This window comes from Pygocentrus nattereri, chromosome 13 (assembly GCF_015220715.1).
Source record: "Pygocentrus nattereri isolate fPygNat1 chromosome 13, fPygNat1.pri, whole genome shotgun sequence".
NCBI lineage: Eukaryota > Metazoa > Chordata > Actinopteri > Characiformes > Serrasalmidae > Pygocentrus > Pygocentrus nattereri.
Genome location: NC_051223.1, coordinates 20,679,603 through 20,703,659, shown reverse-complemented (window position 1 = coordinate 20,703,659; position 24,057 = coordinate 20,679,603). Strand labels below are relative to the sequence as shown.

General features: G+C 39.9%; 1 protein-coding gene across 3 annotated transcripts; it reads left to right on the top strand.

The window, feature by feature from the left end:
• Nucleotides 1-4,164: 4,164 nt before the first annotated feature.
• LOC108426423 (SH2 domain-containing protein 4B) lies at nt 4,165-19,632 on the top strand. 3 transcript variants are annotated; one of them, XM_037544050.1, is made up of 9 exons: nt 4,165-4,232; nt 4,453-4,774; nt 6,526-6,685; nt 9,197-9,353; nt 9,905-10,043; nt 10,140-10,449; nt 12,408-12,535; nt 16,829-17,049; nt 17,356-19,632. In XM_037544050.1, the coding sequence occupies exons 2-9, from the start codon at nt 4,612-4,614 to the stop codon at nt 17,446-17,448; spliced, it is 1,371 nt and encodes a 456-aa protein (XP_037399947.1). In that variant the 5' UTR covers nt 4,165-4,232; nt 4,453-4,611; the 3' UTR covers nt 17,449-19,632. The 3 variants fall into 3 exon arrangements, with proteins under 3 accessions (XP_037399947.1, XP_037399946.1, XP_037399948.1); XM_037544049.1 differs by lacking the exon at nt 4,165-4,232 and having other exon boundaries at nt 4,373-4,774; XM_037544051.1 differs by lacking the exons at nt 4,165-4,232; nt 16,829-17,049; nt 17,356-19,632 and adding an exon at nt 15,770-15,976 and having other exon boundaries at nt 4,373-4,774.
• Nucleotides 19,633-24,057: the final 4,425 nt, after the last annotated feature.

The following is a 24,057-nucleotide window of genomic DNA, read 5'->3' as shown; positions in this document are numbered from 1 at the left end:
TTCTTATTCATGTTTGAGAGAGGTGTGCAGGCATCAGTAGAAAATCCAATTCTAACCCTAAAGAGGACGAGCACTGTCTCGGAATATTGCCCACATTTTTCAGAGCGTGAGTGCCAGTCTCGTCTGCATGGACCACTTTTCAGTAAATGTTGGCTTCTTGTGTTCTGAATCTGGGTCATGCAGTTTGGGTCGAGATCTTGACGGTGGAGTGCTTAGAGCCTGACTGTGAAATGGGCAATCACAATGGTGTCTGAGCAGAGTCTAAAAGTTATTCATCATCATCTTCTTTGGACTTAGAAATATGGTTCAGTATTGCCACTCGTGGGACTCTTTGGATAGAAGAGAGGCTGAGCCTGAGGATGGTGCCTTTCTATTACATTCTTTTAGAACAATAAAAATAGTTTTCACCAATAAGCAGTGGGGAACCCTCAGGGCCTTCTAGGCCTAATGATTCTAGTTTATACATAAATTGTGTGTGTGTGTGTGTGTGTGTGTGTGTGTGTGTGTGTGTGTGTGTGTGTGTGTGTGTGTGTGTGTGTGTGTGTGTGTGTGTGTGTGTGTGTGTGTGTGGAGTATATGTATATACCTCCAGGTGCTCTGGTTTATTCCTGCAGTCCATAGACATGCAGTCAGGCCAACTGGACATGCTAAATTGACTCCAGTTCCCCCTATGACCCAGAAGGTAAGAAGATAAGAAGATAAGCAACTTGAAAAATGTGTGTGTGAGTGTGATCATCATGTCTGCTGTATTAAAATTAAAATTAGTAGTGCTCTTCTTCCACTGTCAAGTTAAATTCTTGAAATGCCCAAAAGAAAACTGCCCAATTAGATAATACAAGTCAAGCAATTTCTCCAATTGGTTAGGCTTTCAGGAGCTGTACTGTACTAGAGGCCAAACATGTCAGATTAACTACCAACTTAATTACAAAGTAACAGTGGAATCAATCAATCACTTATCTGATTTTCAATAGGTGTTCCAGTTTTGAGAGAATAAATGCTACTCTAGTCCTTCGAGAAGTCCTAGATATGTCACTGTGAATGTGAGATTTACTGCAACCAGGTTTCATTCAATTGTTAGAAATGAAAAACAGCAGTATCTCCAAAACGCTACATATGAAATAATAACATATAATTATATATGTTAATGTCTGTTACAAGTGTTGAATAAAATGTATTTTACATGTGTCAAATATTTCCATTTAATCTAGAATGGCAAAAAAATTTTAACTGAATCGTTATTTGCTTAGCCCTACATACTGTTAGAAATTCCATAGGGGCGGTAGCAGAAATAGTCTTCATTGTAGAGCTGTCTTTTCATGTTTATGGGCAGAAGTAAAGGACCAGCTCTAAAAGTTGAGGGCAAAGTGAATGCACACTGAAGCAAGTAATTATGAACTGGAGACAGCAAACTTCTACAACTGAAGCTAATTCAACTGCTGTTATTTTAAGAGAGAAAACAGAGAAAGAGAGAATGTACTGTTCTTGGAAATGCAAGGAGTAATGTATTGTAACAGCAATGTCATTAACTGAAAGTGGGAAAAGCTACCATAGAGTAAAGCAGTGATAATGGGGAATCTACAGGTTTTTGGAGCACAGCGGTGCATGTAGTTAACATGGCCTGAAGACAGAGAAGAAGAGCTTCAGTGAATACTATTAAGTAGCTTCAACGGAAAAGCCTGAGGGGGCCAAGTGTCAGGCTTATTACTTTGCATTGTTCTTGATAGACTTCAGTGGCTGTTATGTTGAAGGGTTACTCTCATAGCATCAGCTCTGAATGACTGATATTAAAAGGAATCATTCATTGGTCTTTCATTATCTACTATGATGCATAACAGGTAACTGAATTGTAGAAAGTAATTCCTTTTTTGGTTCTAACAGAAGCACATTTTTAGGTCACAGATGTATGACTGTGATCAGAGAGTTAGGACGTGTCGAAATAAAAGCAAATCACCCAATGTGGGCTGTGCTGCTCAGTGGTGGGGCCAAATGAGATAATTAGTCTTGATCTCTGTTCAAATTCGCCCACCATGAATTAGCACTGTTATTGTAAACACTGTAGCCTTCGAAAAGGCTTGACAGGCTTTTGTTTTTGATTAATTACATTTGATAATGAGTCTCACTGTTAGACATGATTATTACATCAATGGGGTAATTAGTGTTTATTTTGGAGGTAGCTTTATGAATTATGCAAAGTAACAAACAAAAAAAATAAGCCTCTTTGACACCGGTGTCAGCACATGTAAAAATGTTGATGTTAAAACGGTCAGCGCATTAAATTTACATCTTGGCTGTTTGAACTACAAGTTTGAAAAAGTAAAAAGTATTTTACTTTTGCCGTCTCTGCTCACATTTGCTTCCTGTCCTCGTTTTGCTCTCTCTATTTGTTTCTCTCTCTGTCTATTCCCCCCCTGACAAGAATGAAAAAGTGTGACTGGAAGAGTGGCCAGGAGAGACAGGAGTAATTACCAGGTCATGAGGTCACCATGCATAGCAAGAAGGATACCGCAGCGAGGAGGAGATAACAGCACACAGCATAGCCATCCGCAGGAATACAAACAAGAAAGGAGTAAATGATGTCACGCCACAAGAATAAGCATGTTTGGGTTAAGCATGTTTAATACTGTAATTACATACCAATTAATACAGAACAATAAAGACAACAATTAGAAAGCAGTTAGGCACGATTAGGGGTGTATGGAGCATTAAGCTGTAATGAGACATGAGGGAGTGGAGCCCTCAAGGCTGAAGGGCTACCTGGAGAACAGAGGAAAGGGGCAGGAGAAGGGGGGAGAGCAGTTAACACCATCTGCTACAGCACTACAGCAACATGAGTAGCACAGATAAAGTTCCACTATGGAAAGGGGAAGAGACAGGGGCAGGTCAGGTAACACACAGTAACACATATGCACACACACATATATGTGTATATATATATATATATATATACACTGTCAATGCTACAGTAAAGATACCAAATGGTGGAAAAATGTTCTTGTCTTTCTTGAAGTTTGATGTAGTATGTAAGTTTGAAGTGTCAAAATGTACTGTTCACTTCCTGACCCTGAAATATATGCAAACTACGTAGCAAAAGCAGTTCATTTTGAATTCATTATGTTTGTGACATCACAAAAACTAGCTTTTTACATATTATCTACTTATTCTATGCTTGCAGCAGTTTACACCAACCCATTCATGCTGAAGTTATAAGATGTTTCAAAAGTACAATACAGAGCAGCATAGCAGAGGTCATTATTATGTATATTATTTAACTTACAGACAAAAACGGCTGAAAGTGGAACTTGGTGCCCCCTGCCGGAGATACCTCAGACTGCTAGACGTGAGCAGACGGCTCCAAAACCATGTATAACATGTTTAATGAATTTGGCATTTTCCATTGTTAATACAAAGGGGCTTTGTAATTAAGCTTTATATGCCTGTGGGAAACCATGAAGTATTATATTTTCATCATTTTACAACTAACCATCAGGACACTTCAGCAGCAGAAAATATGCACTTTGAGAAACCCCCAGCAGAGAGCCTAACTGCTTATTAATGACCTGTAATAATCTGCTATTTTTACAGCAAAGGAGAATAAAACATTACCTGTATTCAATATTTAATAGTATTTAGTAAGCTGTTTAAGATGAAATTAGTCCATTAAATTAGTCTTCCTTAGTTCTCTATGAATTCTCTTTCCCAACATGAAAATTACTGTGTTTACTCATCAGCATTATTACATTAACTCAAAAGCATAAATGAACAGAACACAATTCATGAAACAAGTACAGCATGCAGTGTCAGTGTATATATATATATTTTTTTTCTTTTTTTTCTATCAAATTTCATTGAGAGTGTGACTGTTTGAAAGTATAAGCTTTTCTATTGCTGTGCACCCAAAATGGCCACATTTTCACATTCAGACAGAAATCTTTTCACCCTGTGACAACAAACACATGCAGGCACACCAACACATTTCAGGAAAGAATTTTATTTAGGCCTGTCACGCACAGGCACTGGTGTCAGACACACCTGTCTGGAGGGTCACTGCAGGAGACAGAAAGAGAGAGAGCAAGAGAGCGAGAGAGCGAGAGAGAGAGAGCATAGCTGGAGGAGGAGTGAAATTAAAGCCCGTAGAGATGCTAAACAATGAAACGTCTCCGCCACCGCAGAAAGTGAGAGACACCAGACAAAAGGATTAGAGGAGTAAGGAGAATTCTGGAAAGACAGTATAAGTAAGACAAAGCGAGCACAAGCGCACACTTGAGAAGAAACAAAACAGAGAGAGAGAGAGAGAGAGAGAGAGAGAGAGAGAGAGAGAGAGAGAGAGAGAGAGAGAGAGAGAGAGAGAGAAAGAGAGACACAGAGACAGACAGATATCCAAAAGTAAGGGGAGCAAAACTAGTAGTAAGTATGTGGCATTTAACAGACAAATATCTACTCTGTATTGAACAGAGGCCACTCTGGGCTGTCCTTGTCTTCTGAAGACCACCCAGAGGACAGGAATCTACAGGGGAGAACGAAAAGCAGTCAAAATCGAAGCAGCAGCCACCTGAGTTTAGAAGCACTAGGACAAAGACTACCTACTGTGATAACTGTCAGCCAGCCTTCAAGATGATGCAGCAGATTCTCCAAGATATGTACATCGAGCCTGATCTGCTGGAGGAGCTGAACGAGGAGCAGAAGCAGATTCTGTTCTACAAGATCCGTGAAGAGCAGGTGCGTCGCTGGAATGAGAGGGAAAGCAGAGACCCCAGCCCTGCTGGCCACAAGAAGAGTGAGTCCACTGACTGGTCAGCCTGATTAATACTCTCCTTCACAGCCCTGGTTGTAAAATGGAAAAATGATGTAGCAGTTTTAGAAATCTTCTCCTGTGAATCATCACAGATACAGAAGAAAACCTAATTTCTCTGAAAAAGTAACTTTACAGGAGAAGAAAAGCATTAACATTTTATGTAAGTTAAAGCAACAGGAAGTTTATTCCAAGTAATTTTAAACCATTTGTATCAGTCCAATCATCATGCTCATGCAGTGTAAAGAGAAGCAAACGATGGACAGAAAATAGTGATGCACTGAACATATGTGATCCAGTCTTTCAGTTTACTTTTGGTACTAACAGTGTCAAGGAATACTTTATTCATATGTGAAATGTGAGATATGCAAATTCAACACATCACTTCTTTTATGTGTATATGTGTGGAGTTGACAGCACAGCATTCATAATATGGCATGAACAATCCAATTCCAAAACTGGGCTTATAATATCTCACTCTTTTAAACTACAGGCTTATTATTTAGTTTAGTTTAATTCTATTCTAACTACTATTATGTGTGAAAGGAAGATTGGCCCTTGTGCTTTAAGGGGTTAACATTCTAACTAGAGCACGGTGCTGTATGCAAGTCAGAGAGCATCCCCTTAAATTGCCAGTTAAATAACATAATTACATAAGATAATTCACTTCCTTAAAGAAGGGAAAGTCAAAAAATAAGTGGAAAAACAGGAGATTGCAAAACTGGAGCTCAAAAAAGCTTTATAACATACAGAGAAAATGGAACTCCCAACAACTGCGCAAGACCATGCAAAGCACCAAAGCTTTTCCCACCTGAGAAACAGCACTTACAGTGTTCATCTTTGACAGAGAGGAGAAAATCAAGCTCCTCTCTGGCTTCAGACCTGAAAAAATCCACAGGCATTTCTGTCCATACTTCCACTGTGAGAAGACAACTCAACACTATGAGTCTGAAGGAATATGGAGCTGCCAAGAAGCTGTTACTGAGAAAAGAAAGTAGACAAAAAAGAATAAAATTTACAAATCAAGAAGCAGCTGGTGTTCTCAGAACAATGGAGGTGTGAAAAATTATTCCTGCAAGTTTCTTTGAAAAAAGCAACTCTCCTGGATAGAAAGGCCTGTAGTACAGGTGAAGGGTAGACACACTACATAATGAAACATTTTATTTAGTAGTTGAGGCTTAAGAGAAGTTGTTCGTTAAATAAATGTTTTCTACTTTGCTCCTTTCCCTGAACAGTGAACAACTTCTACATAAGTGGGATTATGTAGATTTGACTGGAAATGAGATAAATGAAAGGTGGTCTCTAACTTTTGCACAGTACTGTATTTACAATTCATGACAGAACTGTTCCAGATGAGAATCTTTCATGTTACAAGCAATGATGACAAGCCAGAGTAATAGATATGTCTCTGTTTACAGCAAGAGTACTTTAAAATTGGAATTTGTTTCTTTTTTTGACAACAAATGTCAGAATCATCAAACACCATCAGCAGGTCATCTTTTTATCTGCTCTGTGTGACGGCGTCTTGATGAGATGCCTCATGCTCTTCTATTGCTTGTGTTTTCTCTGGTAGTTGTTGCTGTAGCTCACAGGGGTGGGTGAATAATCTTCTGTAACAGCGTGCTATCATTCCTTTGCTTTTTTCCTTTATGCTATCTGAGTTTCATTCATGGAGGGAAGCCACTTTTGGCACCAGTTCTCCTCACTGTGCATGTGTGTGGTGTGTGTGTGGTCAGGCGGCCGGCGAGGACTCCGTTGGCTCCTGGGCTCAGATGGTGAGGTGTGGGTGTGGGTGATGGGGGAGGCCCCCGGAGACAAGCCCTATGAAGAGATCGCAGAGGAGCTGATGGAAGAGAGAGCCAGGAAGCAGGCCCAGAGAGAAGCACAGGAGCTCCGGTGAGAAAGCCCAGAAAAATTCCATTGGTAGTCCAGACATGGCAGTCTCATTGGGGCCTGTAGCATGGGGGGGGGGGGTAGCCCCCCTTATCTTTATTACACCCTTTGTATTGATTTATACATAATTCTCATGTGACTTATAAAGAGATATGACTCCTAAGTGCATGAAAGAGCTATTTATGCCTTTTACAGGTTTTCTCAATTGCTAAAACACATTTAACATTTAAATCTCATGAAATCTCATGAAAACATTTGAAAAAAGTCTGTGAAAAATGAATGCAAATGCAAAAGGACACTTCCACTTTGCTAAGAAAGTGACAGTGAAGTTTAATTGGGCCTTAGTTTTATGTGTTTATTTAACACAGAACTAACAGAAAAACACAGAAGTTAACAGAATAAATATGTAAAACAGAGACAGAAATAAGAAATACTCTCAATCATCTACCTTCAGAACCCATATGAATAAAAGTTGCAATCACTTGCTAGCTGTACGCATGGATAAAGTAGACTGTAGACAGTTTTATCTGCTGAGGAATGGCTAATAGGCAGGACAGTCATTATTTAAGACTGACTGATACAATGACAGACTTCCCTATTGAGAAAAAACAGGTAATAGATTCTACCAGAGAAACTATGACAATGCATTTCAAGGCAATTTACTGCACACCCATCCACCTAAAAAGAAAATAAGATTTCACCTGAGACATTCAGAAACATTCGTTTCTGCTATTTGCTATTCTCCATACTCATAGAAAGCGAGAATAGTGGAAAGCATTTTCACAAATGGTCTCACACAGGCTAGACACAGTATCTCTCAATAGAGAATGTGCAATAGGTGAGTCTGTTAGTCATTTATGCAATTGTAGACTTTTTGCATATTGAGTGCTACAATGCATTGACTTAAAACACTGCAATGCACTCTTATCCATTAATAATGTAATTCCTCAAGGCAGTTGTCGCATTTATCGTGATATAAAGAGATCTAACACTGCAGAAAATCTAAAAATCTCTCTCACAAGCTACCATTCTGAACTGGAAAACATCTAAGAATTTATTTCAAGCTTTAGTTTTATTGTCAATAATAAGCTTTTAGTGATCTGAAGCCTATTCTGAATGTGCTTGCATGCACATCTATCAACTATCCAATAATAAGGCCAGCCTCATGCTTCCTTTAGGCATAGTGGCAGAAAGATCCAATTTCATGTATGTATCCTGACTACTGTTGAGCAAATTTTAATGAGTTCAAGGGGAATTTACCTCTGAATGCTTCACCAATGAGTGTTTAGGCAAGAATGACCTGAAATTAGCATGAGCTAATAAAAAAAGCAAACTCTTTTGTCCCTTTTATGAACTAAAGGACATTTTTGGATGTGGGGGCTTTACTTATTTATTTTTGTCTTTTTTTTTTTGTACCGAGTCCACTAGATCCTAGTTAAAGCACTACAGGGCCCGCAGGGTGGGAGGAATGATGAGAGACAGAGAAAGAGAGAGCAAGACATAGGAATAAAGAATGAGGATTGAGCAGGGAGTGAGAAAGGGTGATTAGGATGATGAAACTGGCAACAGTGGTGAAAAAGAAAGAAGGAGTGAGAGCGATGAAAACTGCTTATTAAGAATTAGGAGGATGTGAGAAGGTGTGAAGACTCACAGATGTGAGTCATCTAAAAAAAAAGTGAGGCGAAAGAAGAAGCGAGGTAGAAATAGAGACAGGGTGTGAGAGAGCGAGAGAGCGAGAGAGCGAGCGAGCGAGAGAGAGAGCGCGAGAGAGAGAGAGAGAGAGAGAGAGAGAGAGAGAGAGAGAGAGAGAGAGAGAGAGAGAGAGAGAGAGAGAGAAACTGAAAATGAAATGATGAAGATGAGAAACTGAGGTGGAACGATGGGGGAGCAATGGAGAGAAACGAAGAAGGGTAAAGCAAGAGATAAAAAGAGAGAAAGTGAAGAAAAGGAGAAAAAAGAATGTATGTGTGAGAGATAGGAAACAGAGAGAGAATGAGAGGGAGCGAGAGAGAAAAGAGAGAGGGAAGAGAAAAGTGAAGAAAGATAGAGAAAGAAAAAATGTGAGATGAGAGGAAAGAGATGAAGAGAGAGATGAAGTGAGAAGAGTGAGAGTGTGGAGGAGAAGAGAAGAGAAATGGGAGAGAAAGACGACAGAGAGGGGAGGGAAAGAGATAAAATGAGAGAAAGAGAAGGGTAGAGACAAAGAAAAAGAAAGAGATAAGAGAAAGAAAGGGGAGAGAGCGAATGAGACAAAAACTGTAAAAAAAAAAAAAAAAAAGCAAGATACGAGAGAAAGATGGTGAGATGACAGAGGATGTTGACAAAGAGAAGGGAAATGAAAAGGAGAGGAGTTAAATGAGAAAGTGAGAGAAAGAAAAAGAAAAACAAAAGAGAAAGAGAGAAAGAGAAAAGAAAAAAAGAGGGGAACAGAGTGGAAGTGATCTGATGAAGAAGAAGATATTGATGTAGAACAGTAGCATGTGTGTCACTCGTCTCCGGCTTTTATTTTTTGAGGCGTGTGAAGGAAGCAGAGATTGAAAAGAAGTTTCGTGATGCCATGGCGAAGGAGAAGGCACGCTTTGTGGCAGAGAAATGGAGGGAGGAGACAGATGACAGAAAGGCAGCCAAGCAAGAGGAGGAAGAGGAGGATCGCATTCGAGAGGAGCTGAAGGTGGGTCTGCGATAATGTCAAATCAAATACACTCTGCGCCTTTTGAAAAGATTACACGTCAGTGACCAAATAAACTCAATTGGAGCATGACTCCCCTCTCCAATCCTATTAGTTCAGTTCGACAGGGACACTGCCACTAAGATCAAGCTGTGTCAGAATCCTTCAATTTCTCCTTCGCTCAAGCCTTTAATTACCAACTCACAATGGTAATTGAGTTTAATTAGCCCTAATTGCTATGTGTTTTGTGTTCATGAAGGTGAATTATTGAAGAGCTGGCAACCTTGGAGAATGTAGATAGTGATCATGGAAAGACAAGACTAGCATGTGTAGGTCTGGTATTTGATGGTTAGGGTTAAAAGCATGATGTCAGGGCTAATGACACAGTCTAGCAAATTAATCATTACGATCCTGGCCCTAATGAAATTGAAAATGAGAACAGCAATAGAGGGATTTCTTGTCCAGCTCTGGATAGCTAATCCACTCTGTCTGGGTGATGGCTGGGGAGAAAAGCGGAAGGCGATCAAATGGGTTCTCCATCTTTGTTTTTCCAGAAATGTGAAGAAGAAGAGAGACAGAGAGGTGAGGAGGAAATCCGGCAAACAGAGGAGAGAAGAGCAAAGGAGCTGTACATCTCTCTGAAGCAGGAGGAAAAGAGGAGTGAAAGGGATGACAAAGAATGGCAGGAACAATGTGAGGGAACAGAGCAAGAGGAACAAAGATCCGCCAGATGGGCCAGTCCCATTAAAGTGGCTGATTTCTATTCAAATCTCTCTGTGTGCTTCACAGTGCGGCGCTCCAAAGCGGCTGATGAGGAGATGAAGTGCAAGGCTCGGCGTGCCAGAGATGAGTACAAACGCCAGTCCCTCAGGGCCATCGAGAAGGGCCTAGTGGCTGGTCTCAGCGGACTCTTCCAGAAGACACATCTGAACGGCTCGGGTCAGAACCGGCGCCACAGTGGCGTCATTGAGCAGTCTGCCACTCCAGCCGAGGCCAGCCACTCACCGGTTGCTGTCGGAAATGTGGCAGCGCCAGTTCATTACCGCCGCAGACAGAACCGCAGATACATCAGCCCTGTGACTCAGTCCATAACAGAGGGGTACATCTACAAACCTCACTACATCATCACCCTGACCATTATCACAAACCTTCACTATGACTGACCTGAAGTCATGTACACATAATAGAAACACATACAACACTGATCCTGGAGATCTGGCTTCCTACAAAGGTCTAGTTCGAACAACAATCTGACACACCTGCAGCATGTTAGACCCAGGTTTGAACTAAACTGTGCAGGAACATTTGCAGGAAGAGGGTCGGTGACCACTGGCATACATAGCACAAACGTCTGGACACAAATACACTCTTAAAAATAATGGTCCTAAAAAGGGTTCTTTTCAAACTTTCAAAGGATAGGCTTTTCATAAATGAGATATTTATGTGTGAAGAATTTTTATGAAGAATATATGAATTTTTCCTCCTAGAATTACATGTCCAATCCAGGAGTCTTTAGAAACCTTTAGGACTGTAGATTTTCCATAATTTTTCTGTTTCTCACACTTAGAATAACACTGATATCAAAGCTATGAGACAGCACATTTACAGTTACAATTGTGTTATGTATTACATGCAAAAGTAAAAAATGTTTCAACCTCAGATTTTGAATCAACTCTCATTAGCTCTGCTGCTATCACTTAGCAATGGGGCAGTCACATTCTCAGCTATCTATTGTAGTCATCTTACATTCTCAGGAAAACTGTAAGAAAAAAGTTGTCAGTACTCTTAACCTGTTAGTTCAGCATTTACCAACAATATTTATCAACACATCACTGTAATGGTAGCAACACTGCAGCAGTTCTCATTCTGGTGACTTTTCTCCTTTATTAACTAAAAATGAAGACAACCCTGAGGACTATAAGCTCCAAGCTACCATTCTATTAACTTCCAGTACTGCTCAATGGTTAACACGCTTAAGTCCACAGATCTTTATTATAAATATGTTTTTCTATATGTATTATAAATATTTTTTTTATTTTATTTTGTTCTACAGTGGCAGAGTTGCCAGGTCCTGAAAAGACCACAGTTTGCCTAAGAGTTGTAAATCAGAGGTTGAAAGAAGTTTCTATTTTTCTCACACCACTGCTCAGTTTGAACTGTGAATCTGGCATCCCTGATTAGAGCATCAGACATCAATGAAAACCAATTAAATGGGCAAGATTCCACATAACTGCCTCTTTTGTAGGTACAAGTGCTCTGTCCTGGTCATAACTTGTTTTTTTTTTTTTATAAATAATTCCTGTAGTGTGTAAATCTCACATATGTATAGAAAGAAAAATACTAATAACAGACATCTTCAGAGATCCAAAGGGATTCTGAAAGTGGGGAATGATGTATCTCATCCCTCCCACACAGCTTTAATACCATTAACAAACGTAGCAAACATAACACAAGCCCACAAGCTAGCTCATCTGTCTGCCCATCATCCATCCATCCATTTATTTGTTCAGGTGGCCACGCATTCCTAGGATGCACATCCAGCAGTAAAGTGAATAAGAACATTTTTCAAGACATCACCATATAAAAACTGAATAACTTTCTTAGGAAGCCATGAACACAGCAGAGTAGCATATGTACAGCCTGTTTCACTCATTTGTCCAGCTTGTGCTGTTGTATTAAAACAGAATGTTTCAGTGATTAGCAGACCGGGAGTGCCAAACAGAGAGCTGTCAATCTCCATACTCACTGGAACATGCCCAGAAACTTCTCATATTAGTCTGATATGCAGTTTTGAAGCTGAGTTTTTTTTTTTTAATGTAAACATTGCTGTATGTTTAATACAACACAATATAACTTCATTTCATACATACATTTTTAATATTTCACTAGTTCCAATATTTCAATAGTTCCCTGGTACATTAATGATTATTACAACATACATTCAAAAGTGTCCAGACTTCTCAGTGGTACTGTACGCACAAACAAAAGCACCGTCACACTGCCTTCTTAGCCAGGTTGATTAACCATAGGCCCATCTACTCTGTTCTATTCTTCAAGTCCAGTGTGGATTCGGCCACCCAGGCCAACCTCTCGCGACTCTATCTTGCGCTGGTTTAAGGAAGAGCAGAGGCCCAGAAGGGCAGGCTATGAGCGGAGCAGCAACTCAATCGCTACCTGGTTCCACGGTAAGGAACATATTCTCTCCAACAAACATGGTAGATCAAAATTGTCTGGTGTATGTTGCTCTTCATAATGCAGCAGACATTTTTAACCGGATACATGTTTAAACTGCAGGCAGGCCAGCCTAATACCTGCTCTCTCTGATTATGTAGCCATGCTGTTGTCACATGTTCAGAATTTTCTTGGCATTGTCATGTTGAAATAAGCATGGAGCATTAATGGTGCTTTCACGGATATGGAAGTTACCCATGCTTTAGGCACTAATACACCCCCATTCCATGATAGGCCATGGCTTTATAACTTTACACTGGGATCAATATGGCTGATCCTTTTCTTATTTGGCCTTATTTGACACAATTTACATGATTTCCAAAAACAATCTGAAAGGTTGTCCATTTCAGGGCCCAGAGAAGTCGGCAACATTTCTGGGTTTTATTGACATATGGCTTCCAGTGCACACAATACAGTCCTAAATAGTATTTATGGATGCAGTGCTTGTTGACAGAAGTTTGCTAAAGTAATCGCGAGCCCATGTGGAGATATTCATGTCAATTTTTAACGCAGTGCCTTCTGAGGTAACGTAAGTCATGGGTTTTCTCTGGATTCCCTTAACTATTATTACATGCTGTAAAGGGTGAAATGCCAGAGGTCCTAACAATCTTTTGTTGCAGAACATTATTCTTAAACTGTTAGGTTATTTGCTAATGGATTTTTTCTAAGCCTTGACTCAGCGGTGAGCCTTGACTCATCCTGGCTTATAAAATACTCTGCATTTCCAGGATGTTCCTTTTATACTCAAGCATGACTATTTCTTATACGTTAATTTTATACATACTAATGTACCAATATAGGCTAAAAAATATTAAATAAACAAAAACACGTACTTTCTTGCTCTGCTTTGCGCTTAAGCTCAGCTATAGCTGCTTTTCTCGCTTCTCCGGCATGAAAGCTCTTCACAAACTTAAGATTCTACTTTTCATGAGGCTGGAGTCACCTTCTCATTCGGCTTCTTGTTCTTATTTCCCTGTTCCACCTTAAATGGTGCCTGTGGTGTCAGAATGTAACTGCAGCCCCATTTAAGGTTGAACGGGGAAATGTGAATGAGAAGCTCACTTCAGCTACGTGACTTTTTAGTGTTTGACAGTTTCTTGTTGCAGATTAAAAGTATCAGGAAACCAGCTGGAGTGCTTACAATTGCAAATATGTCTGCAAATATGACATTCACCTCTAAATCATCAATGTTTATCTTAAATCTTTCTCTTTGCCATTTCTTTAGCTAGCTATGCAAGACTGCTGTCTGTGTTGCTATGTGATTAGCAGTCTTTGTGCCATCCTTCGGGGTCAAAGGTCGTTGAATTAGCAGATACAGGCTACATTAACTGCAGTGTTTAACACCATTTATTGTTAAATCTGTGCGAGAACGATCATCAGAGCTTTATTTATTTATTTATTTTAAAACAAGGATTATTTTACCTTTACTTAAAGATGAAATTCTGCTGTTGAGCCACAGCAGAGCAATAAAAGAGCTGCATGTGGCTCTGGAGCCAGCAGATTTACAAATCACTGTGTTTATTAAGATTTCAGATCCTGTGACAGTTTTTCTGGAAACTTTTCACATGGACTGTACAGCAAAACGATAATGGTAGTGCTAGATTTAAGATTAATCAGGAGGCTAAGGGTTAAGCAGTAGGTGGTGAGGTTAGATATCAGGCATTACAGTGCAGTGTATGAGGACACAACTAGTTGAGTGGTTCCACTAAGAGAGAGCAGTATTGATTGAACTGAAAAGAGATTGACAAAGAGTCAGAGTAAAGGGTGAAACAGACGGCGGAGTGCAGGGAAGCACTCTGCAGCACGAGAGAGAGAGAGAGAGCGAGAGAGAGAGCGAGAGAGAGAGCGAGCGAGAGAGCGAGAGAGCGAGAGAGAGAGCTCAATAATTCACAGCTTGGGTTTGGTTGATTGGGGTCACCATGTGTCGCTCCTGATTGGGGGGATGATAAGATTAACGAGAGTCTGAGTGATGCTATTCCACTACGGCAACACGAGAGTGACACTGGTGTCGTGCCAAAACATCTGTGCTCTCTAGCACGTACAACCCATTTTTGGCTATCACTCTGTATCTCTCTCCTGTCTGTTCTGCACTCTCTCTCATCTGCCGTAGGTGGCTCTCCAATCTAAATGTGTCTTGCTCTTTCATTCTCTCCTTCATGATCTTGCTGTCGCCAATCTTTTACTCAAAAAGAGGAGGGGGTGGATTGCTTGACTTATAAACTGAAAATGATGCTGACATCCAGTATTTTGACAATGTACATGGATTAGCATTACAGTAGGGATCTATAGGATTGCAGCAAAATCAATTTAGTGCAGTATCCCACTGTCGTTCAATCATTCTGCTTTTAAACATTACAATATATCAGTCATCAAATACCGGTTTGTAATATCAGTCAAATCTATCCATCTGTCCAATGCCAATATGTTTTTTTAAGCAATTACCTGTCAGCATTGATATGATTATCATATCATCGTGCATCCCTAAGGCTAATATTGTGATACCAGTACAGATACTGATTTCTGCACAGTCCGCATTGCATAACTTACCAAATAAACCATCTGTTTACTGGAGTGAATATATTATCTGCCACTTCAGAACATTCATGTGTATGTGTGCTTATTAAGATGCAGAGGAGGAAAGAGGCAAGTATCCTACATATTTATTTGCTACAATCATTTTTCAGCATAAGACACAATCTTTCATAAAAAAGACAGATAATGAGTTTACTGCTAGCAGAAAACATGTGAGATTGCTTTGAAAGCATATATTGCTATTTTCATGTGAGAACTGATTCTCATTAAGAAACATGAGGATTGTTATGACACTTCAGTATCAATCCACCCCGCCTTATTCAGATCACCTTACGCTATTTTTTTTCTTTATTATTATAAAGAGCATTTTTTAATGCTTTTATATTTGCATGCATGTTAAAGTTCAAAGTAGCTGTTTCCATCTAAAAATGTTTTGCAAAAAATGTTTCAAAATATTTGTTGATGTAGGCTATGGGAACAGCTTCTTATGGGTTATTATTGTACCATTATGCAATCTGAGGGGAAAAAAGCCACTGGTTAGTCATGTCCCAAAAAAGATCTTGCGCATCTAGAACTAAAAACAGGAGAGAAAAAGATAAGGTCAAAAAACTTAAAGATAAAAGACTTTTTGTGGTGTTAATGGTTTTGGCTTGTAGCTGGACAACAAGCATCCCTCTTCTGGCATGCTTTATTTGAGGGCAGTCGTGGGCTGGAGGTTAGGGAACCCAGCCCTGTGACTGGAATGCTGCTGGTTCGATCTCCATGGCTGACGGTCCATGACTGAAGTGCCCTTGAGCAAGGCACCTAACCCCCAGTTGCTCCCCGAGTGCCGTGGACAGGGCAAGTGTGCTCACTAATGTGCAGGTATGTAGGTGTTTCACTGCACGGATGGGTTAAATGCAGAAATTCCACAGTGTGCAAACACAGTTGACTGATGGTTCTGAATTCAATAAGCAGAGGATCTGGGGTTTGTCTAACAAGTTAGGTTCAAATTAGACATACTTTGTTTTAAAACATTTTTTTTACTGCTTTTATTTTGAAAACTTTTAGAATGTGCATGTTTGGGGGGAGTACTTAAGGTAGATGCCATGCCCAAAACATACATACATAAATTAAAAAAAATAAAAATAATTACATTTCTTTATTAGTAGGTTATGAGAAGGTCACAGAAGTCAAAAGTACACAAACGGTAACATTCATCTTTTATCAATAAACCAAAACTCATGTGACAGTAGGTTTTTTTTGTAGGAAATGATGTCATTATGTTTGATGAAATTAAGCAGCTGTACAGCAAAAATATTTTTTTTTTCCTCATTTTCATCTTATCACTTGCAGTTTCCGCAAAAAAGGGGAAGACGGCCACTGTCAGGATAGACTGAATGAAGATTTTTGTCATGTAATTAAGCAAACATGAACAGTGCTGCTGTTTACAACCTAGTCTGGATTAACTACCACTCAGTCCAGTCCAGTGTAACACTTTAAACTGGAAATTCAGAGATACATGGGGATTCTAAATAAAGATGGCTGAGATTTCTCATTAGGCTGAATGGGACGGCTGCCAATGTTCTGTAAATCTCTTCCAAACTTGCAACAGTTACACAGACAGGTCAATTGCATTTTATGTTGAGGCAGTCTTGGACTGAAATGCAATGCGTGGAATTAAATTAAGTCCATGAAACGATTAATTTTTTGACTGTTCTCCGATTCTCCTATAGGAATAATTTCACGGCAGGAATCGGAGTCTCTGCTAATGAACGCCTCAGAAGGTTGTTTCCTGGTAAGAGTGAGTGAGAGAATTTGGGGGTACACCCTGTCCTACCGCACGGCCTCTGGCTTCAAACATTTCCTCATCGATGCCTCGGGTGATTACTACAGCTTCCTCGGGGTGGACCAGAACCGACACGCCACTTTAGCTGACCTCATTGACTTCCACAAGGTTAGCTATGATCAGCAAACCATCTGCATCAAACTTTTTCTCCAAGCTGAAACTCTGTTTTGGCTCACACACACAGACAAACAGACAGTTTATCGGAACTGCACATTCACAGTGGCAGGGAAACACTCAAGGGGTGATGATCGCAGAGCTCTAAGGGGATGACTAACAGACACGACAAGCACAACTGTCCTTCCATCTGTGCTGCTGACAAAGGGAATTGATTTTTGCTGCTAAACATCGAGCAAGGTTGCCTGTACCTGGGCTGTGGCTGATTTGCCTGCCTGTTTGCTGTGTGTTTTTCCTCAGGAGGAGGTGATAACCACATCTGGAGGAGAGCTGCTACAGGACTCATGCAGGCTGAAGTGCTCCAGTCCAGATTATGGGGGGCTTTTTCAGTGATGCCTCCCCCCACCCTCCTTATCATATAATAAGCTGACTTCATCATCTAGTTAAATAAATGATTTGCCCATAAATCACAATATGCCCCTTACTCCATATGTAGCCCCATCGGCAAAGACATGTTTGGTGTTTCCTTTATTAGTTTTATAATATAGCTACTATAGCTAATAAGTAATGGAAGGTAGCCAGTGGTTGGGCATCGACCAATAATGAGCGTAATCATCATGTACCTCAAACTGCATGAAATTGTTAAGTAACCTCAAACACACTTCATGATATGCAAAGGTGTAAAAACTCTATACAGTATAAAAATCAAAACCCTATTACTGGAAGATCAACAATTCTATCCCTGTTGGTGACGCAGGGGTAGTATTGTAGCCAAGACTGATAGAGACGAGTCTGAGTCAAAACTAAGACCTGGATTTGAGTCAAGACCAAGACTTGTAGTCAAGTCGGAGTCAAAACCAGAGACAAAACCAAGATTAGTACATCACATTGAGCTGTACAGTATGGTAACCACTGATTCAGCATTTAATTTGATTGTTAGGTTTTTTTGGCTGCCTGAACAAGAAAAAAATAATTCCATTCCTGGACTAAAAATATCCAGGAAGTTTTTTCATATGTCACTTTCTTTACAAAGTTTAAACTGCTTCTATTTATAGTTCGGTTAGTTTATAGTTAGATTAGTTCTGATTATGGACAATGTACAGACACTTCTTTAGGATAGGTGTACTGCTGGTGACATGTTTAGGCAATAGGAAGCATTTCAAAGTGATAACGGAGACGGTGAGGTTCTGCAGCATAGCTGGCATTTATCTATGTTAGACTGCATGGTGAGCATAGCTAACTGTCAATTTAGTAAATAAAAAAAAATAAAATAAAATAAAAAAAAATCAGTGTCTAGGAATTCTACAGGACTAAGATGGCAACACTACTGTCCAGTGACATTGTGTTAGCAGCAGTCTGAAAAAAAGATGTAGTGGTTGGCTTCATGAGTCTCAAGGAATCACGTGGTAGTAAACCTGGCAGCTCTGTGTAACAGGAGGTCTAGCTAGCAGGTCCCACTTTACGGGTCCCAATGGACATGACTAAATTACACAGGAAAATTGGGTAAACAACAAAAAATGTGTTCTTATGAGCAACATACTTAAAACCATATTGTCGATACATCCTTCAGACTCCTCTGAGGGTCTTTTGTGGAAACCACTGATACTGAAAATGATCAAAACTAGGCATCCTATTAGATTACAGTGCAAGTGGAGGTGGGAGGGCCTTATGCTATGTACACACACTCAACTGACTGAGATCTGTGGTCATTTGTCATTTCTAGGGGTTCTAATGTTTAGGCTTGTATAAACATTTTAACATGTAAAATATTAAAAACCGAGAACAGCAACAAATGTGAAAATATGAGCATTGCTACCTCCCTACTACTCCCTACTGTGGTTTCTAACAGTGATATTAGACATAGAAAAATAAATAATAAGAAAAAAAAAAAGAAATAAATCATACATAAAATTGACACCAAACATGTCTACGCTGACTGATTATAGTTGGGATAAAAAGAAAAGTCTACAATTTTATATTTTGGCCAAACTATTAATTTAAAGCTACACAACGTAAGTTTTGAGGATTTGGAGGCCTCTCTGGTGGAAATGTGTTACTGCATGCACAATGTATAAGAATGTTGGTTGTGTTTCACCTGAATGGATGACTTGGTTTTCAAAGAGAACTTTATCAAAACTTGGTGTAGGTCATATCTTCACAGGATGTGAGTGAATCATCAACTACTGTCATTGTATCTTAATCAGTATACTGTTGATTTTGCATTTGAGAACTAAACATTGAGTCAGAGTCTGTGCATGTCACAGTGCTATATAAAGACATGTGACAGTTTGAAAAACTCCAGCCAAATCCAACTCAATGCATCTGACTTTTAAACGATCATTTCAGGCTTTACAGGGTGACTCACATTAACACGTGCACACCATAATTTTTTTTCTTCTGATTTAATCATGCTAATTGTTTAAATTTTACAAGAACAAAGAAAAAAACATACATAGTACAGTTTTAAGCACTGCTTCACTCAGCTCACTTTTCCCACTCACAGCCTTGTGGTCCACCATCACACTTCATGCTCTTCAAATGTATGCCTCAACCAAATAAAATAAACCATTTTTTTAAGTATTTGATAACTTCACTGGCAATAGAGGGAGTGGTGCACATGTGTTAATTAGGCTGAGCAGGATTAGAGGAAAGCAGTTTGTGTGCCTCAAACACTCAGTCCACTGAGCACAAAGCTGCAGCTCCATAAAATGCCTCCCTCCTCCATTCAGACCAGTTCCATCTGTCTGGCCATTCACATTGTAGTCCACCCGCTTCCTCCTGCCTCAGTGCTCTCCATACTCACCCACCCACACACACACCCACACACACACGGAGGCGTAAATGGGGGCTCAGGTTTCTGTGAAGTGCATGGCTGACCTTGCTAAGCTGTGTATTGTTCAAGGGGAAGCAGCTATTTCAGCCAGTGGTGCAGACAAAGCCTCGACAAACATGGCTCACTGGGGGGTTGGAGAAAGCACAATGAAAAGGGGGAGGGGAAAAAAAGGGGAAGAGCGGTCTCACTTTACCTCCATATTTCCAGTCAAGATAGCAGGAACGTTTCAGATGGCTATCAGATATTGATAAGGCCAGAGTGGGCGAGTGGGGGGAGGTGGGAGAGTGGGAGATGGTGGAACTGGAACGGAAAAGTAGATGCGTATCAGCGTACACTGTACACAAGGCAGTCATTGACATTCAGTCTGTTGTCAAAAAGCAATCATCCAGAGGGCAAAGCTTTCCTTCCATGAGGCAAAACACTGGCCAAGGTAACCAAACACTGCATAAAATGGCCTTTACACAGCTCACAGGCAGCAAACGAACCACATACGATGACAAATTGCAACACATTACCATCTACAAACAATTCATCTCCGAAAGCGAGAAAAGAGCTTCTTGATATTACTCATCAACTTCCCATTCTGTTTCAACAAGGGAATTCTTTCATCCAAGGAAATTAATAGAGCTGAACTGCAACAGCAAGCACTGATGTTTGTAAAGACCCTGCTCACAATATTGCACTTAATTAGAAGCAGCTCGTCCTCAGAGTCCCGGTCTCTGTGCCAGGATGAAGATGCATTCATAAAGTGCACTGAGGTGAAAGACAAAACAGAGATAAAAGTTATTTCCACCGACCTGAGATCAGAGTTTGGGCCCAGGCCTGTAGGCATCAGTCTTCAGAGACTCTAGGTCAGACAGAATATACACCATGACCTAGACACCTTCATCCCAGAAAGAGAAGACCAAGCACAGCAGAAGCTTAATTACAAGCATTAATTATACTCAATCTGACAGATAACCTACAGTGTAGCCACTCATACACTCATAACCCAATATCCTGTAATGAATACAAATGTCATGTGATTTACTCCTAATTGGTAGACAGGTTAGAAGAACTAATTAAGTACTGCCATCCTGCCTACCTTACTGACTTACTCAGACTTTTGTCTCTAACATTTGCAAGCTCTGGAAGTTTTGATTCTTGTTTCAGAGCTATTTGTATATAAAACTAGATAAAGAAAAAACCTCAGAGAAGCCTCCAGGTTGAAGGGGAATTCTGCTGAGTTTTTCAGAATTTTTCCATAATTAAGTAGTTAAGATGTAAAGTCATTCAGAGTGGTTTGATGTGAAATACTCTGTTCTAGAGGAGCTGTCAGAATAGTTCCCAGTGGTGGTGATAGGAACCAGACATCACAAGGTGCTTAATGTTACTACAAGCAACATCACATAATTACAAAATAGATTTTTTTCAGATTTACAGCTCATTTACTATGATCAAAATCACAAAGACGTGTACCTTCCTTAGTGGTTTTGCAAATAAATTGGCTGCATTTGTGCTGTAGCCATCATTACTCCTGGTTCCTATCAGCATCACTGTAAAAAATCTCTTCTCTAGAATGAACCATTTCACATGCAACTGCTTCAATGACACTGATCACATCTCAGCATCTGAATTAAGCAGATTTTGAAAAATTGGTGGAATGAACTTTTTGTGAAGGAAGCCTTGTGTTAAAGGGGTTTAATGGATAAAACCTCTCTGGAAAAGTTATTACATAAATTGATGATTATGTCGCCTGATGCCGGAGACACTGTTTTACCATAGTTTTGTTAGGTTTTAGAAAGAAATGTATTTTTAAAAATATATTCATGGTAGAGAGGTACATGTAGAAACTGTACAGCAAAATAGTCCCCAAAGAAACATCTTTTCAGATTTTTTACTATTTTACCATCATCCGCATTACCTTACAGGTCACTGGTCAATTTGGACAGTAAATAGTGAATTTGTGTACTGACCTCTGTTGCCTGTATTGATCACCACCACTGTAAAGAGATTTGGGAAGACTTTCTAGAAATTCACATCAATCCACACTGAATGACTGTTTACATCTCAACAACTGAATTATGCAGAATTCCCTTTTTAACATCAAAAGATCTACAGCAGGGGTGCACAACTCCGGTCCTGGAGGGCCTGTGTCCGGCGCAGTTTGGAGACTTACCTGCTCAATCACACCCGATTACATTTATCCGTTAATTGCTGGCTTTAGTGGGCGTGTCTGTGTTGTACACCAGCCCTTCAGGACCAGAGATGTGCATCCCTGATCTACAGGTATCTCCTGTCACAATCAGCATAAAGATACACGAGTCAGCTGTCAGAAAGTCATAAACACAGTTAGTATGGGACATCAAAATGAAGATGTTCTGTTCTCAAAGAACAACACGAATGCAGGACTAAATGTTGTTAGATAAACCACCTGGGTGTAGAACAAGGCTTGTGGAACAGCTTGCTCTTGACAGATGAGCTGAATTAGAAGCAGTGTGTCCTTAGAGTCTTGCTCCCAGTGTCTGGCTCAAGATGCATTCATAGAGTGCACTGGGGTTTTTGTCGCAAAGCATAGTACAATGTTTGCTGCAAACTAAGATTTCAACAAAAAGAAAGTCATGCTAAATGTAAAACACTGCTAGAAACATTCAAGTTCAATTTCCATGGTACTTCCAAGCCTTGGCAATTTTGTCATTACTGCATCAAACAAATTCCACAGTGTACCAGAGAATACTTCAGAAGAATGTCTTGACTCCAGAAGAAGGCAATCTGTCAAAATCTGATAGCGCTTAAACAAAACTACTACAGAACAGCTCAAAAAGAAGAAATGAAGTTTTTGACAGGGCAAAGCAAAGCTCAGACAGAAGAACCCGACTCAGATGCTGCATAGAGGACTTTCAGCAGGCTGTACTGTACATCTGAGCTCTCAAATAGTTGAAAAAGTTGTGTGTGGAGGAGGGGGCAAAGAAATACCTAAGAGGCTGAAACTTACAGTACAGAAGGAAACTATGCAGTCCTTTCATAAGCCTTTAGAAGCTGGGAAACATGACATTTGACGAAACATTCATATCTTAGATCAATCAAGCCATTTGCTTGATACTGAATCACTGGATATAAACATTTATCAACACAAGTTGTTCCAACTATTATTTTGATAGTACTGGCATAAATTTATGAAAAACAATATATGAACTCAAAATATGCTCAGCTGTCACATGTTAAAGTAATGAAACACTTTCAAGGACAAATAAGTATACCCATTCTCTCCTGTTGAACTGCTCATATTCTCAAGCCTTAGGCACAAGCCAACGTACCTACAGTCTTTCATGGAACAGAGGCATACTTAATAAAGGGCCTAATTTATGCTTCAGCATATTTGTAAATGTTTGCATTTAAAAAAAAAAACATTTACATATGTATTAGGTGAACCACATCAGAATAACGGCTCTTTTAATACACAGTCCATAACAAATTGGATGAATGGGCATAATAAAGCAAAACGTTTTAGTATTTGGTCGCAAACTCTTCACAGTTGACAACTGTACCCTGCTACAGATAGCCATCAACAGACACCCAGTACCATCTCTGTGGATGCTCTGCCAGATTTCTAATGTAGCTACTTTCAATTCCTGCTTGTTTCAGGAGCTTTTCCCATCTTCAGTCAAACGCGTACTTAATAGCGTCCCTGAAACCCCCCTAAAAGCTGGTTTAACACAGGTCATTGTCTTGCTGCAAGGTCAGGCACCGTTCACTGAGCTCTGAGGCACCTGATGCAGGATCTGAGCAGGTCAGATATTTCTGTACATGTCAGAATTCATCCTGCTGCTGCCATTAGCAGTCACATCATCAGCAAAGATTCATGTTCTGTAGCAGTCATACATAACTATGTCACCATGTTTCAGACGAGATGGTGCGATTTGGATCATCAGCAGTTTCATCCAAGCAGCATTCATTTCATTTGCCACTAAGACTGTTGCCTATTTAAACCACCACAAATCAAATAACATGTTACAATAAGGTGCACAAGAAGTTGTTTATATAGCAATACCCCTGCACTTCTGTGTAGCAGCAGCACTCAAGTCATAAAACTGCACCATTTATAAGCCAAAATCAAAATAATAAATTTGCCAATAGCTGTGTGCTGGAAGCAAAAACATACCCATTCAGTTCTTGGCCGATCATGCATA

Coding starts and splice junctions, on each gene's coding strand:
- LOC108426423 (XM_037544050.1), top strand. CDS start 4,612: ATGATGCAGCAGATTCTCCAAGATATGTACATCGAGCCTGATCTGCTG. Junction 6,686..9,196: donor AGAGAAGCACAGGAGCTCCG/GTGAGAAAGCCC, acceptor TTATTTTTTGAG/GCGTGTGAAGGAAGCAGAGA. Junction 17,050..17,355: donor ACCTCATTGACTTCCACAAG/GTTAGCTATGAT, acceptor GTTTTTCCTCAG/GAGGAGGTGATAACCACATC.